General features: G+C 49.3%; 1 protein-coding gene and 1 long non-coding RNA gene across 6 annotated transcripts in view; one reads left to right on the forward strand and one right to left on the reverse strand.

Annotated features, from left to right (window-relative positions):
• Positions 1 to 3,396: 3,396 nt before the first annotated feature.
• On the reverse strand, positions 3,397 to 9,135 carry LOC106732127 (uncharacterized). Its single transcript, XR_001368395.3, has 3 exons — positions 8,998 to 9,135; positions 7,663 to 7,939; positions 3,397 to 5,010 (listed from the first exon to the last, which is right to left on the reverse strand). It is a non-coding gene; the product is annotated as an uncharacterized LOC106732127 (long non-coding RNA).
• Positions 9,136 to 9,250: 115 nt separating this feature from the next.
• PRDM16 (PR/SET domain 16) overlaps positions 9,251 to 14,593 on the forward strand; it is a 539,129-nt gene continuing 533,786 nt past the window's right edge. For 4 of the 5 annotated variants that reach the window (XM_075906566.1, XM_075906569.1, XM_075906568.1 and 1 more), the window contains exon 1: positions 9,251 to 9,388. In XM_075906566.1, the coding sequence (XP_075762681.1) occupies positions 9,352 to 9,388 (37 nt within the window). In that variant the 5' untranslated portion in view covers positions 9,251 to 9,351. The remainder of the gene's footprint in view (positions 9,389 to 14,593) is intronic. The other variant, XM_075906571.1, reaches the window with a different exon arrangement.

A 14,593-nucleotide genomic window follows, 5' to 3' on the forward strand; every position in this document is an offset into this window, starting at 1 on the left:
AACTTTAATTGGAAGGTGAAGTTAAGGAGATGTAAGCAAATGAATCCACAGGAGTCGCTCCCCGATGGATTCGTGCTGCGGGTCTGTTGTCTGTCTCCCCCCCCCCCCCCCCCCCGCCCCAGTTAACCACGCCAGTGTGCAGGGTTGGAGCAAGACAGAGCTTGTCTACACCCCCTGTAGCACGCTTCCCCGATTCAATCCGGATCAGGGATAAAGGGCGGCCGGGCTGGAACGTTGGAGACGTACCCAGCCAAGTGTAAACGCGCAACCCCGCAGTCTGTAGGGAATCGAATGACACAAGCAGTTCCATGTGCCGGCCTTATCTTTCCTGGGTGAGACCGGCCGCTCCTGCCTTCCTCATCCCAGCGCCGGGGAAAGGCAGGGCAAGAACCGCAGCATCTCCGGCACCTTTTCATATTCATTGTCCGTTCATTATTTAAGTAGGAATCCCCCGCCCCCGCCCCTCTGAGCATCCTCCAGGGCTGGAATCACCCCGCCAGCTGGCTTTCCTAGGGGGTCCTGCAGGTTGGGAGGGGTATTTGCTAGGGATAGGAGGGGACGTGGTTTACTTGCTAATTCGCTCCGGCTCTGCTTGCTTTCGCCCGCCCCGCCGGCACTGTGTCGCTGAAACGAACTTCCCTCGGTTCCTGGCTCCCCACCCCGCCCCTGTCCCTCGCAGGGTCTCCCGGAATAAGGCCCTGCAGGCTCATGTCAACCCGGTCCGGGAGCCCGCTCAGGAAGGCGAGCTGCTCTTCGCTTAGCGCAGGCAATAGCAACCTACTCCGGATTGATTCTCGCGCGCGCTGGGCGCGTGATCAGAGTGATTTCTGTGGGTCTTATTGGGGGGGGGATATTAGATTTTTTTCAGAGCCTAGAGCAAATTTGCAACTTGAAAGTGAGTTTAAATGTGGGCCAGGTTTCCTGGAAGGGAACGGGGGCGTTAATCACAGATACAGCTTTTGCATTATCCCTTCCACTCTCCGTAATGACTGAGCCAGCCCTGGGGTTGTCTGTACCTGCAAATGACTAGAAGGGGAGGGGTGTCCCCAGAAACCTGGTCTGTCTCCTCCTCTGATCTGCATTCCTCAGCACACCACCTGGAAAACACCCCCCCCCCCCGCGCAGCCCGGGGGGAGTCTGTGTGCCTGCATAGCCTTCCACTTAATGGGCACTTTATTTTATTTAACTTTCTTGTGTTTCTTTTCTAGCCTCCAGACAAGCTGTTCCAGTCAGCTGCCTCTCTCGGCTTCCTGGCCCCTCGGGGAGGGGGACTCCGCCCCAAAGTTCTTAAAAAATCTATCCGCTTCAAGTTTTTTTTGTATCATTTTCGCCTACTGATTCCCCCCCTCCGGTAATGCCCCCCCGGGGGGGGGGGGGTTGTGTCAGCATGAGCCCAGCCAGCCCTGGATGACTTTTCATAGCTCGTGGCTGTGTGCAGCCCCTTATTGGAATTAGTGGTCAGACTCCTCATTTCCCACAGCTATAAAAGGTCCTGAACTCAATTAATGGCTAATAATTATACAGCCCACTCGGCTGCAGCCGTCATTAGCATGGGAGTCGAAAGCGGGGGGGGGGGGGGGGGATCGGCATGTAAACGAAGGTGACTTACTAAATACTCAGCAATGTTCACGGCAGTCGCCCCGTGTAAATAGAGGGCGAAATAAGGTTGCCCTGTTCTGTCTCCGTCAATTGGCCCCGCTGTATTGATAACCCAGAAGAAAGGAACCTGACACCGTTTACACGCGGTCCATGGGGGCTGACTCCTCCTTGTGTCCTCCTCGCTCCCGGACTTTGAAGCCACCGTTGTTTGATTAGGAATCGCTGCTCATCAGAATTAATTAGGAGCAATATTCCCACCTCCACCTTCAGCCCCATCCCCACCCCCTTGGTGCTGTCTCAGGAGAATTCGCTCCCTGCTCTGCGCAGACAAACAAGGCTTGAAACTAAAAGCCATGCCGGCGTTTTCCCTCTTCCCCACGTGTCTTCAGAGAAACCGGCTGGGTGCAGCCTGGAGGTGCGTTTAGAAAAAAACTAGGAGGAGGAGGGAGGTGACTTTTCAGGAGGAAAGATCTGCACGAACCTCCCTTTAATAATTGTTGTGGGATTTTACTTTTTTTTTTTTTTGCAGGATAGTAAATTAAATCTGCTCGCAGTAGCGTTTAAACCTCCTCTTCTCCCCCCTAACTTAATTAAACTCCCCCTCTTGGGTTGCAAACCCCTCCGGTGCCCGCTTTGCTGACTATTAAAAATGGATCTACATTTTTTTTTTAATTTCGGACAAATGGAAAGAGAGAAGGTGTCGCTCTCCCTTTACAGAATTAATTTTTGAACGGATGGAGATTTTCTGAGTCCCTGCCTGTCCTGTCCATGCACTGAACATGCACCTTTGAAATAGGTGGAGAGTTTTCGCTACTGTTAAGCAAACAGGGACATTAAATGGAACGGTTTGCTATGGTAGAGAGGATGTATGTCAGTAGGGAAACATATTTTTTTCCTCAAAATGGGTTTTGTTTGCTAAATTATTATCATACACAGGCCCTTCAGAAAAGAACTCAGAACTGCTAGCAGATGTAGGTAACAACCTCTCCTAGCAGAGAAGAATTTTCTTTTTCCATTATAAAACGGTGTAATGGTGTATAACCTCTCACTTGCTTTTTGATGTAATTTAGCAAGCCCTTCCCCCGCCCCTCTCGCCACACAACGTTTTAATCAAATTTCACAAAGCATTTAGCAACTTGGTTTTCATACAAAAAGGATGGGGATTAATTAGCTGGTGCAGGCATCATGCAAAAACCAATTTGATTTCCAGGATGGCATTTTAAGACACTTGAGCCTACTACTCTCCAAAATGGTTTTAACCCTCTGATATGGAGGCTTGAATGAATCTTTGGATCCTTTTCGCAGCCCGTTGTTTTGAGGTTCCTACTAGTATTCTACTGTGGACCAGCTAACGGTAGATTTGCACAATGGACTTGCAACGAATTTCAATGAATTCTTAACTTAATCGTGCTTCTTTCAAAGAAACACTTAAATACAGATTGTTATGGCACATTTTCAGAGCCCCAAGGGAACCCGTATTTTTTTCCTGGAAATTAATAAACTGTACTGAAATTAGTGTGGGAATCAAAATATATTTGATCGTTTAAAAAACGAGCAAGAAAATACTGTGCTTTAGGAAAACACGTGCAGTAGGAGAAATATATTTCGATTTCATTAGCCCGATGAAATCGGTATTTTCCCTCCGATTTCATTTCTAATTTTCTCAGGAAAAATGTCTGAAGAATTCTCGTTGCTTTGGGTCTCCCGGCCCCCCCCGTACAAAAGACCAACAAGAATCCTCTCTCCATCTCCTTCAATAAGGAATGATGTTTCCGACGCAGCTGTTTAAGGGCGTTTGGGTAAACAATATTTTTCCAAATGAATATGCAAATGAACATCTTTAATCAAGGAAGGAGCCATTACAGTTTATTAGGAAAATAACACGCCTTTAAGTGAAGTAGCATAAATGTTTGCCTGATTCTATAAAGCATTTCCTCGTAACAGTTCCCTTAGAAGGTATTTCAGCCTCTCTGCGTTTTCACTTCATATCCCCCCCCACCCCCCATCACACACACACTCTTAATACCACCATTAAAATAAAGAGAGGGGACTAAGGGCTCTGGGCAAAAAAGGCAAACACCTTCCCCAGCAGAACCCTTTGGCAAACCGGGAGCGAAGAGTGCAGAACTTTAAATCCGGATTTATCTCCCTGCGTTCCAATGTCACTGGTGTTTTTGAACCGGAGCGTTTGCAAATCGGTTTGTGTGGCCAGCAGCGAATCCCTTGAACTAATCTCTCTCCCTTCATATACATGCCGGGTCCTGAGTTCTGGCTTCCCCGGCTCTCTCCACAGTCCCCCCCCCCCCCCGGTGCCTACACACCAACGGGGCTTTCAAGCAAGGGCTGAAGGATACGGAAAAGTCTGGGCGTGAGAATGGGGGGTGCAGGGAAAACGCCCCTGGCTTGCGCGGGTCCAGGCCTCTCTTAATGACAAGGTGGCTGTTGTGTGTGTTGTTTCCTTCGTTCATTGAGGCAGATTAAAGGGCGGGGGGGGGGGGGACGTGTGACATTCTTGCGGTCTAATCCGTGGCTCCCCCCCCCCGCCCCATGTGCCAAGGGGCGTTTACGTGTTTTTTGGGGGGAGAAAAAAATAATTCTCAGAGTAATCTCCCTACAGAAACAATCGGCGTTTGTGCCGAAATCCTCGGGAGGAGACAGCAGCGGCTCCGCCACCCTCTCCTAGCCCTTTTAAGCTGCTTCCCGACTTGAGAAGGGAAAGGCGACCTCCTGTTTTGACAAGCTGCCGGGGGCGCAAAAAAAACCCCCACCCCGAAAGCCGCTGCCCCAATCGGGCTGGCGGGGGGGGGGGGGAGGTCAAGCCAGGATCCTGGCCGCAAAGTGTCGCCTGCAGCGCCGCTTCGAAGTCCAGTGCCGAAAGTCCAGCCCAGTTCGAACCCCTCCAGTAGCCCCCTTCGAGCCCCGGCGCGCGCGCGTGTGGACACTCGCCCCGGCTGGATTCGGACTCGGGTGGAAAGAGGGGTGGCGGCAGAGCCTAAGAAAGTCTTCACGTGGCCATCTCGCCCCGGCTGGTTTCTGGGTGCCTGGCAGACACCTCCCCAGCTTCCTCCTGCCCCCGGTTGTACCGCCTGGGCCAAAAGCGAGTCTCCGAGGCAGAAGGTGCGCTCCTCTCCCCGCCTCCGGGGCTTTCGTTTCTCCCAAAGGCCCGAGTTTCCCGGGGAGGAACGCGAGTCGGATCCTGCCCCGGGGCGCGGGGAATAGCTTTGCCCAAGCCTGAAACCTGCTGCGGGCATGCACCCAGCTTGCCCATGGGGATCCGGGCGAGCGACTGTGGCACCCCCAGCGCTGGGCAGGGATTCTCTGTATCCTGCTCAGCCACTCACCCGCCCAGTCTGCGTCCTCTGAAATCGGTGTAAAAGGGCACCGAGCTCGCCGGGGGAGCGGGGCGTCCGGCTGCGGGGAGAACACACGGTTATTCATTGGGCTAACCTTGCCAGGCCAGGCGGCCACATGTGACTCCCTTCCCCAGCAGACTAGCAAGGAATAGGGGACCACTCCCCCCCCCCCCCCCCACACACAGATCCGTGAAAGCGATACGAATTCAAACAGGTGCAAAACGGGATCAGATGGATTCCTTTGTACAATCCAACACCCGGTCCTGCGTCTGCTCTCCTCTGCCCGGGGAGGTCGGGTTTTTGACAGCCAGCCGCAGAATCGGCATGCAAGAGGGCTACAGAGCTTTCTTCTTTTTTCATAGTTTGGAGCTCGGGATTTGCTACGCCCCAGCTTTGGGTCGTTAGTCCGATTTCTCCCCCCTCCACCCGAGGTCAAGTCTGAAATGCAGCAAAACACGCCGTGCTCTGTGCGGGCGAACACACCAGGGACTAGGGGAAGGCATGCGAGAGCGTACACAAGCAGGCTGCGAGCCGGCTGTACTTGCGCAGCGAATCGAACTATAACCTAGAAGGAGCGCCGTGTAAACGGACATCACGCCTCGATTTTTTTTTATAAGAATGATACACTCGAAATATGTTTGACTTAAAACAAATTGTTCCCTGGAACAAAAGCGATGGGGGGGTCTTGTGACCCAATCCGGAAAGCACACTTCGCATTTTTAACACAATTTTAATAATTTCAGAATGTGTACACGCACTAAACTTGGGGATTAGTTCTTGTTTTTTTAAAAAATTCCTCCCGCAATTCCTCCTTTCACAAATGCTCTTGGATAAATTCGATGTCAGTTTTGTACCTGTTGTGGGGGGTTTTTTTCGGACGGGGAGGGAGAGGGAGGGAAAACTGCACCCCCCGTTTCCACACGGGATATTTCCTTTTTTGTAAATTATTGTCGGTCAGATGGACAGGGGGAGGAGGAAGGGCTGGGGGACCCTGAAGAGAAATCCGTTTGATCTTGGTTACAACATTTAAATAGTGCACGGATCACATTCACTACAGGAGCGTTGTAAATACAAGGACAAGGAAAGAAATCGTTCCCCAGTCAAGCTAAAGGCTACTCCCAGCCTCTTTGCTTCTTAGTTCGCAGCCCACCAGCTCGTTTGCTTTGCAGTTTCATTTCCTGCTTAATTTGTAATTAATAAATAAAATTAATGCTTTCAGAAAACAGGTCGGCGAGTCCCCCGTACTGTCTAGGAATCTGTCCCGAGAAAACCCTCAAGGCCAGGCCAGTCGGGTACAGCGGTTAGGGGAAGGCAGCTGCTGTGTTGTTTCTGGAAGGAACACACCTCTAGGTATCCGGGATGCTACACTTTTGGCAATCGAAAGATTTATGGTTAAGAGTTGCGAAGCCAAGGAACAGGCTTTCCAGTGACACCTTTGTGCAATCGGTGTTAATTGAGGTTCTTGCATTCTAGCCGGCTTTATAGGGAAATAGTATGTGTGTTGGGGGGGGGAGGGGGTATATAAAATCCTTAGGATTCTGCTGTGCTCTCTTCCCAGGTGAAAGTGATCTCTGACCGTTTCGAGTAGATTAAGCTCTTGCTACGCACCTGAGGGTCCCTTCACTCAGCCCGACAGCTGGAGTCTAGCACAGTTGTTAAATGTGTCAGCTAACAGAAGCACGGTCTGCCGTTTGCGGCTCCCTGGATTGAAAAGTTAGCTGGTTCTATTTCATGCATGTGCGTTGTAATGCTCGTCTTGCTAAGGAGTCAGTGCACGATACGCCTTGTAGATTCGACCGCCAGCCAAGAATGACTTGCACGCAGAATTATTATTTTTTTAAAACAACCCCGCGTGCAATTAGCAACCCTATGCGGCGAGAAATTTCATTTAAAATTATTCCGCTGTTCTTCCTCCAATCCTCGTGTCAATTGGGCTGCACGCTTATATCAATATTTGTTCAATCGGATTTTTTTTAAATGCCATTCGGAAAAAAATGGACGGGGGTCTCCCCTCCCCACGGCTGTTTTGCGGACACAATGAATGGCCAGTAAGGTGGAGGAGAAAATAACTACGAGCAGTTAGTTTAACCCAGACTAAACCCAGACATTTAGTTTATTGCCAGCTCATTTTAGGGGCGTGGAAGATACCTAGAGCCTGGCTAGGAAATAGTTCAACCGCTTTGAAACGACAGATCAACAGTGGCAACATTTCAGCGCCCCCCACAATGAGGGTTTCAACCCTTCGGGTCCACACAAGGACTAAATATTGATACATTTGCAAGCGAGCGATCCACAGTGGGAATGTCAGCGCTTTTGGCGACCCAGGCTTGGAAGTTGCCCTATATTTACATTTTTTAAAATGGTCTCCTTTTCCCTCCCCATCTATTACTAAATAAGTAGGGCCCTGCTTCCCTCTGCAATTAAAGCGCGCGTCGAGGAGAGGAAACCCAATAATTAGCCAGACTAATTCCACCCCCCCTTCCACCTGCAGTGCAAAAGTTCAGCTGGCAGAATGGGTTCCAGGAGCAAGCCCGAAGCTCTGGCTAACTTTTCGCTTTGTTTTTGGCTTGCCCTGGAGTGGGAGGCCTCTGGTCGCCGGATCCCTATGTGGCTCGGCACATCCGAGGATTTCTACCCCTTCCCAGTCCGCTTATGTTCCTGAATGTTTATGAAGTCGCTCTCCCTCCATATTAATCTCATTAAATCCTACCTTTCAACCTTCTTCCGTGACCATCTGACCTGGCCACTTGAAGGAAAATAGCGCTTTCTCCGCAGTCAAAGGCAGCCCATCAATCACCGGGCTATTTACTCTTCGCTCCTTTCTTCAAAGAGGGGCTGTCTGAGCTGTCGCTGCCTCCGCTTCCGGGGATCACGGACAACTCCAAGGTCTGGGCAGCGCTCGCTGGGCAGAAGCAGGGTTTTTAATTTTCCCGAGGAGGCGAGCGCTATTGTTACGGGGCGTCCGGGGTCTGGCTCTGCGTTGGGACCTGCAAGGCAAAAGCAGGAGACTGCTCCGAATCAGGGTCTTTGCTCCTCCGCAGACCCCCTTCGGCGGGCAGGGGATGGGGAAAGCAAAGCATCTCTCAGTCCAGGGAGGGACAACCTAGGAACGGGATGGACCAGTCCACACAGAAGGTCGAGATTCCCCCCCCCCCCGCCCCCCAAAGTGTGTGGAGGAGTGGGTGAGAGAAAGAAACGCATAGAAACGATCTGGGATCTTTCTGAAATCCACACTCAGCTACCTGCTAGAGCTTTGAAGCAAAGGCACAAATGGAGATGGGAACAGATGTTTCTCTTTAATACACCCCTGCATTCTAATTCCCAGCCTCCTTTAAAAACACCGGCGAGCTGAGTTTGGTACCGTTTAACCTATTATTTGGTCTTAATTAATTGTCGAAAAAAGAGAGCGGAAACATACAAACCATGCCAAATAATACAGATTAAGTGTGATTGCATCAGGTGCTAAACGCAGCCGCCCTGTGCTAATCACCCAAACACAATTCCAATTCCCCTATTAGCAAGAGCAAGGTTACCTCTCTATTTAACAGGTAACATGCTGGCCCTGTGTAAATGTGTACACTGAATTTAAGAAAGGACGCTGCTAGCCACAAGTGCCACACATACACACACGCCAAACCCGGAAAAGGTATCAAAACGGGGGTTGTTTTCAATGCTTCCTGAAAATGTGCACACCTCAGAATTTAGAAATGGAAATAGTAAAGACAATTCTTCCAACGGTCTTGCAAAAAAAAAAAAAATGCCTCGTGAAAACCATTGCACGACGACGTGGTGCAAATCCCAAATCATGTTTTTAAATAACCACGCAACTACTCCGAATCAAAGGGAGGGGAGAAGAATTGCACACAACTCTTTTTGCGCGTCTAAAGAAAAGTTATAGGAATTTTCTTTAAAAAAAAATCATTTTTAAAAAATGCCTAAAAAAGCATGTTTTAAATACTCGCCATTCGCAAAGCACACCCTCCCCCCATCTCCGTGCCATACCATTGCTATGAAAGAAGAGTAATAATTAATAATAAATAATCACCTCTTTCTAGGATGGGACCTTGATCCTTAAATATTGTCCGGTGGGGAAGGTCGGTGTGCAAAGGGTTAGGCGCGGAGAGGGTTGATTTTTCTTAAAGGGGCAGATCAAGGAAAGGCTGTGATGGTGCTGGGGGGAGGGGGGGGGAGAGATAAGTGATCTGAAGAAGAGGATAGGACCAAAAAAAACCCCCTGATGGTGATGAATACATTGGAAAGTTTTTTTGGCCCTGGCGAGGGTGTCAGATTGAATGCTCTGTGCGCATGTGCGAAGGTGTCCAAACTGACAATGCTCGGGAGATGAAGATAGTGTGTAGCTGCTTCTGGGCTCAAGGAGAAGAAGCCACAAGCCGACAAGATGAGATCCAAGGCGAGGGCGAGAAAGCTGCCCAAAAGTAGGTCCTTTCTTTCCCTTCTTCCGCTTCCAGGGTCCCCCTCCCCCCCGGGGTCCCGCAGGATCTGCGCCGCTGGCGGGCTGGGCGCTGCGAGTCGCTTGGGGGGGGCCGGAGCCCCCTTTTCGTGCCCTTTCTCCTGCCTAGCGCCCAGATGAGAGAGCCCGGCTGTCCACCCCTTTTGGGTGTGTGTGAGCGGCTGGGTCCGGAGACGCACTGTGCGGAGCCGAGCGGCGGCTGGCGGTTTCCTGAGGGCTGGGGGGGGGGGTCTGTCTTGCACCCCAGAAGCGCTTTGCTGGGGTGCACCCCAGAGGAACTGGAGGAGAGCAGAGCTGGTAACGAAAGGGGGGGGGAGAAGCGAAAGTTCGCTGCAAAGTTGACGAAAGGGGATAGCAACTTTTTTTTATTGAGTCGTTCCAAGTCTTGTGAAATAAAATATTCCTGGCTCTTGAAATAGTGGGCGCTAGAGGTCTGCGTTTGGCACCAGCCTTCTGAATCCAGAGAGAGGGAGAGACTTGGTGTTTGTGTGAGAGAGAGACCCCAGCAGTCTAAGGGACAGTTAGTTAGGAGAGAGAGTGAGAGAAGAAGGGAAAAGAATTTGTATCAAAATGGATCCTTTTTTCACCAAGGCTTTGGATTCGCAGACTCCTCCGGGGAAGACATTGACACAGAAAGATTTAGACTCGCTCAGCTAAGGGAGGGGGGCAAGGAAGTCGGGGGGGGGGGGGCTCTAAGGGGGTCTCTTTCTAGAGGTTGTGATTTTGGAATTTCAACGTCTAAGGTTTGCGGCAGATTCTATCCTCACCCCCCCCCCCCTTTTCTCCTGGACTTTTTCTTTCTTACTTTCTGTTTTGCAAAGCTGAATCTTCACACGAGGAGTTGGCTGCCTGTAGAAAAGAGAGTGGTTTTATTCCTACCCCCACCGCTTCCACCTTCTTTGTAGAGTCCAGCTTTAAATACTTGCTTGTGTTTCCGAGCTGGTTCAATATTAAAGTTTGAGTGCAGTAGGGAATTTAAGTGCCTAGTGAATCTGTCAAAAGCTGCGCTTTTTTTTAAAAAAAAGTTTGTTTCATTCCGGCTCTGTGCAAAATATCTGGAGGCTGTAATTTCAAACTCATTCTCTGTGCTCCTTACAATTGTGTTTTAATACTTTTAAAATAGCGGTGTCTCGTTTAAGTAGCAGCCCTTTCACACTGTTTCTTCCAGGACTTATTAATATTTGGACGGTCCAGGAATATGTGGGATCCGATAGGAGCAGCCCCCTTTGCATACACACACATTTTTAACGTAGGTCATGGCAGTGAAGAGGGGAGAAAGCTGTTCCAGGTAAGAGGAGCGAAGTTTGTGTCTAACTGCTGGGGAGGAGGAATTAGAATCTTAAATGACCCTGGGGCTAGGGGAAAAGGGAGAAAACTAACTCGTATTTTAGGTTTATTTTATTTTGTAGTTTAGACTTTTAATTTTCCAAATGGGGCCGGCCGGTAAGTGAAAGAGACACAGACATCTCTTATAGCAAGAGTTGATTTCAAGGGTTGATTTTGTAATTCAGGTGTAGTATTGTGTAGCATCTTTGGTGTGTCTGTGGTTTTTTTTTAAAGTCAAGGGTTTTTTTTCGTGGTTTACCGGGACCAATTCTTGCGTCCACTCAGACAGTGGCTTCTCCCTTCTTCGGTTGGAATTGTTCTTCCCAATTTTGCACAGCACAGCCTGAACTAAGAGTCCGCCGCTCCCTACATGCTTAATAATAAAGCAAATCGCATTTTTCCAGTCGTTTGCTTCCCTTTTAATCCTTGCAATGTGAAGTGGCTTAGCGTAGCCTCTGAAAACTGACACTTCCAAACACTTTTTAATTTTTTTTAAAAGGACACAACTCACATCCGCAAGCCCGAAGGCCAGGCCCAGCCGCTTAACTCTGAGGTTGTATTTTTTTCAATACGCCCCATTAAGACACCCAACCTCCTCCCACAGCTGTGTGCATGTGCGGAATATACGCACCCCTTCCTCGCAGTTTTGCATGTGGCCGCGTGAACACAAAAGCGGCGTACAAAGGCGCGCGGGGCTTACAAAGCGCTTGGAGTGCCGCCTTAGCGAAGCAGTCTTGCACTTAACACTGTGCTTTTCCACCTATGCCTTACAGGCCTCTATTTAAAAAATACCCCGGAAAACACTGGCTATTTATCGTCTTTTAGGTAAGAAGCTGAACATGTTTTTAAAAGGCTTCCTCCCTCCCCGGTGGAGAAGCGAGGGGAGCATAATGGAGTAGTTTTTTATGTTGTGGTGTAGCAGCTGAAACGAGAGTGCGTCTAATGGGGAAGTGCGCCCAGCCCGGCTAGTTAGACGCACAGGATTCTATAGCATGCGCCCAGCTTGCTCTTAGAGAGCAGAGTGCATCTCCAGGACCTAATCTTCCACCCCCAAGCTAGAGGGGCTTCGGGAAGGGAACTAGCCGAGGAAAGCGTTCCAGGGCCCGGCAGCGCCGGGCAGGGGAGCTGGGGGCCCCTCCGCTTGGAACAGGAGACTTCACTTCTGCATCAGGTCTGGTGCCTGAGCGCTGAAGCTGGAAGTGTGGACTTGGGAGGCTGCGCGCTGATTAAAATCAGGTGTTTCGTACAACTCGCGGCCCAGCGGTTTATGGGGCTTGAGCCGAGGGTTTTTAGGGCTCACAGTTCAAAACAGTAGCCCAAAGCGACGCTTTCCATATCCCGGGAGTATTGATTTGCCAAACAGACGATACACACCGATGTGCGGCTCTCTGGCTCGCTCACACACTCGGCTGCTGCTCTTCCCACACAAAGCCCCAGCCGGATCATCCTCAGCACACCTCTGTACGCGCCCTCGCCCAGCTTCCAGCCCGTCCGGGCGTGCTTGCAGCTACTCATACGCCCATCTCTCCTCGGTAAAGCGATACACCCGCATTCGGCGGGTTCGGTGGATAGGCGCGCAGTCTATTAACAACTCAATCTGTTGTAGAATTTCATTTCATTGGACAATATTTTAAGCAGATGTGAAGTTCTCCTGGGAGTTTGCCTCGATTACCTGATTTCCAAAGGGGCTACGGAAGAGGGGGGACTTAGAAGCGAAAATTCTTTGTAATTTTACTCTGGCTCTCCAGGAGAAGGGCAAGTTTGAAAAAAAACAACCACCACCCTAACGCAGTTCCCAGCGCGAGATGCAAATTGTTTTGGATCACTTGAGACTATAATTTATCTATTGGGACAGGAGCCTCTCGGCTTTAATAGCTGTAAATCAAACGATTAGGGCTTATAATAAGAGAAGGAGCCAAATTACGGAATTCCACAGCCAGAGAAATTAAACATACGGCCCTACGGTGTAATATTAATCGTTGCGTATTCTGCTAGATATCTATAATTGTCTATAAAATTTTTCACACACACAACAGTGTCTGCATAGATGAACAAACACAAAGTGCACATGCTACGCGCCTTAAGAACCGGTCCTTTGCAAGGCTTTCTGTATTTTGCGAAGTATTTACCACGGCTGCTCTTTGATTAGGGTTTTTAATGAAGACCTCTTCTGTTCTAAATGCCTCTGATATTCGGGGATCTGAAGGAAATTTCAGATAGATCATCAGGCATAAAAATATCCAACGTGTTTGTGTATATATGTGTGTGTATGTGTGAGTATATAATTACACAAAAATATTTTAATGGACCTAGTGTTTAAAAAAAGAACCAACAGTAAACAATAGGGAACCCCTTTTCCGTAGGACTGAGACTAGCTCTTCCATACATGAAAAATGCGGTGTGACTGGACACCAGCTATTCAGATGTTCACACATTGAAATCAGATTGTAGGGCACCCGATTCCGACTCGCTCCTTTCTGAGATCATTAGATTGCTTTTGGAGGGTTCCCACCGATTTGGGGTTTTTTAAGGCCCTATTCCAAATAAACATCCGTGTTGGAAAACGACGGCCAATCCTTTTTGCGTTCACATTTGCTTTTCATTATTAGGGACATGACAAAGTTAAAGTCCGAGGTTTGAGTGGTAAGCGAGGATGTAACAATCGGGAGTTGAGCTGCGCTGAAGTATTTCTGCCAGTCTAAAGCTCCCCCCTGGTTATATAATGGTTCGTAGATATTACAGGGCTTCAAACCTCGCTCTTTTAGAGGACAGGTTTGGCTTTTCCTTTTCTTATTTTTAATTGACTCTGTCCAAACACGCCGGTGATGCTACTGCCTTGGGAAAGAGAGAACGAAACGAAGTAAAATGCTGACAACCAACAACTCCAAGGATCCGCTCCACTATTTTTTTTTTTTAAGCAGAAGGTTCGAATGTCGCAGCAAGTGTTCGAGGGACAAACAAAGAAAGTTTCGCTGGTTTATCTTCATGCCCTTAAAAGTGACCCGAAGCCGCCAAACTCCCTGGCCCGGCCTGTGCGAGGCCTAGGGAGTTTGTTCTTGGAAGCAACACAAAAACACCCGGGGAGAGCTAATATTCCAAGAGACGGTGGTGCTGCTACTCCCCTTTGGGTCCCAGCCCGGCTTGCCCGTGCTGTCGGAGTGGGGCTGCGGAGGCTGTTTCAGGAACAATAATGAAACGCAGGACTTTGGTGAAAAAGTCCGGGTCTCTCTTTCCCCTCTTTTGGGTCCCGGCTGGCGCTAGGGAGGTGCCCCCCTCGGAGTCTATTTCCTTACTCTCATCTCACGCTTTAATTTCTGAGCACTTACCAGCCGGCTACTACACTGCACTTGCCAAGAGGTTCGGGGATCAGGAGGAGCTTGTGGGGCATAGAGTGTTGCCTTTATTGGAGAGTGGTCATATCTTGGAGAGCAGAAGGGCATAGGTGTGAGGGATGAACGTCTCAGAGGGGTAGCAGTGTTCGTCTGTAGCTTTAAAAACAAGGAGGAGTCCTCTGGCACCTTAGGCTGGTCTACACTGCAGTGCTATTATCCGGAAATAGCTATTCCGGTGTTCAGAGCTGCCCCTTACTTCAAAATATCATGGGCTCACTATTTGAAGTCTCTGTAAACCTTCTTCCACCAGGAGTAAGGCGTTTCAGAGTAGCACTTTAGATCAAAATAAGTGCTGTGCAGACAGCACCAAATTTCAAAATAAGCTATTTTGCAATTAACTGGAAATAAGCAATGAAATTTGCATAACTCAAATGGAGTAGCTTATTTCCAGGTGCATATATAATATTAAGCTTGCCTGGACAAAACATGCTTTTTCAGAAGAGAGATCATCT

The sequence above is a fragment of the Pelodiscus sinensis genome, chromosome 23 (genome assembly GCF_049634645.1).
Source record: "Pelodiscus sinensis isolate JC-2024 chromosome 23, ASM4963464v1, whole genome shotgun sequence".
NCBI lineage: Eukaryota > Metazoa > Chordata > Testudines > Trionychidae > Pelodiscus > Pelodiscus sinensis.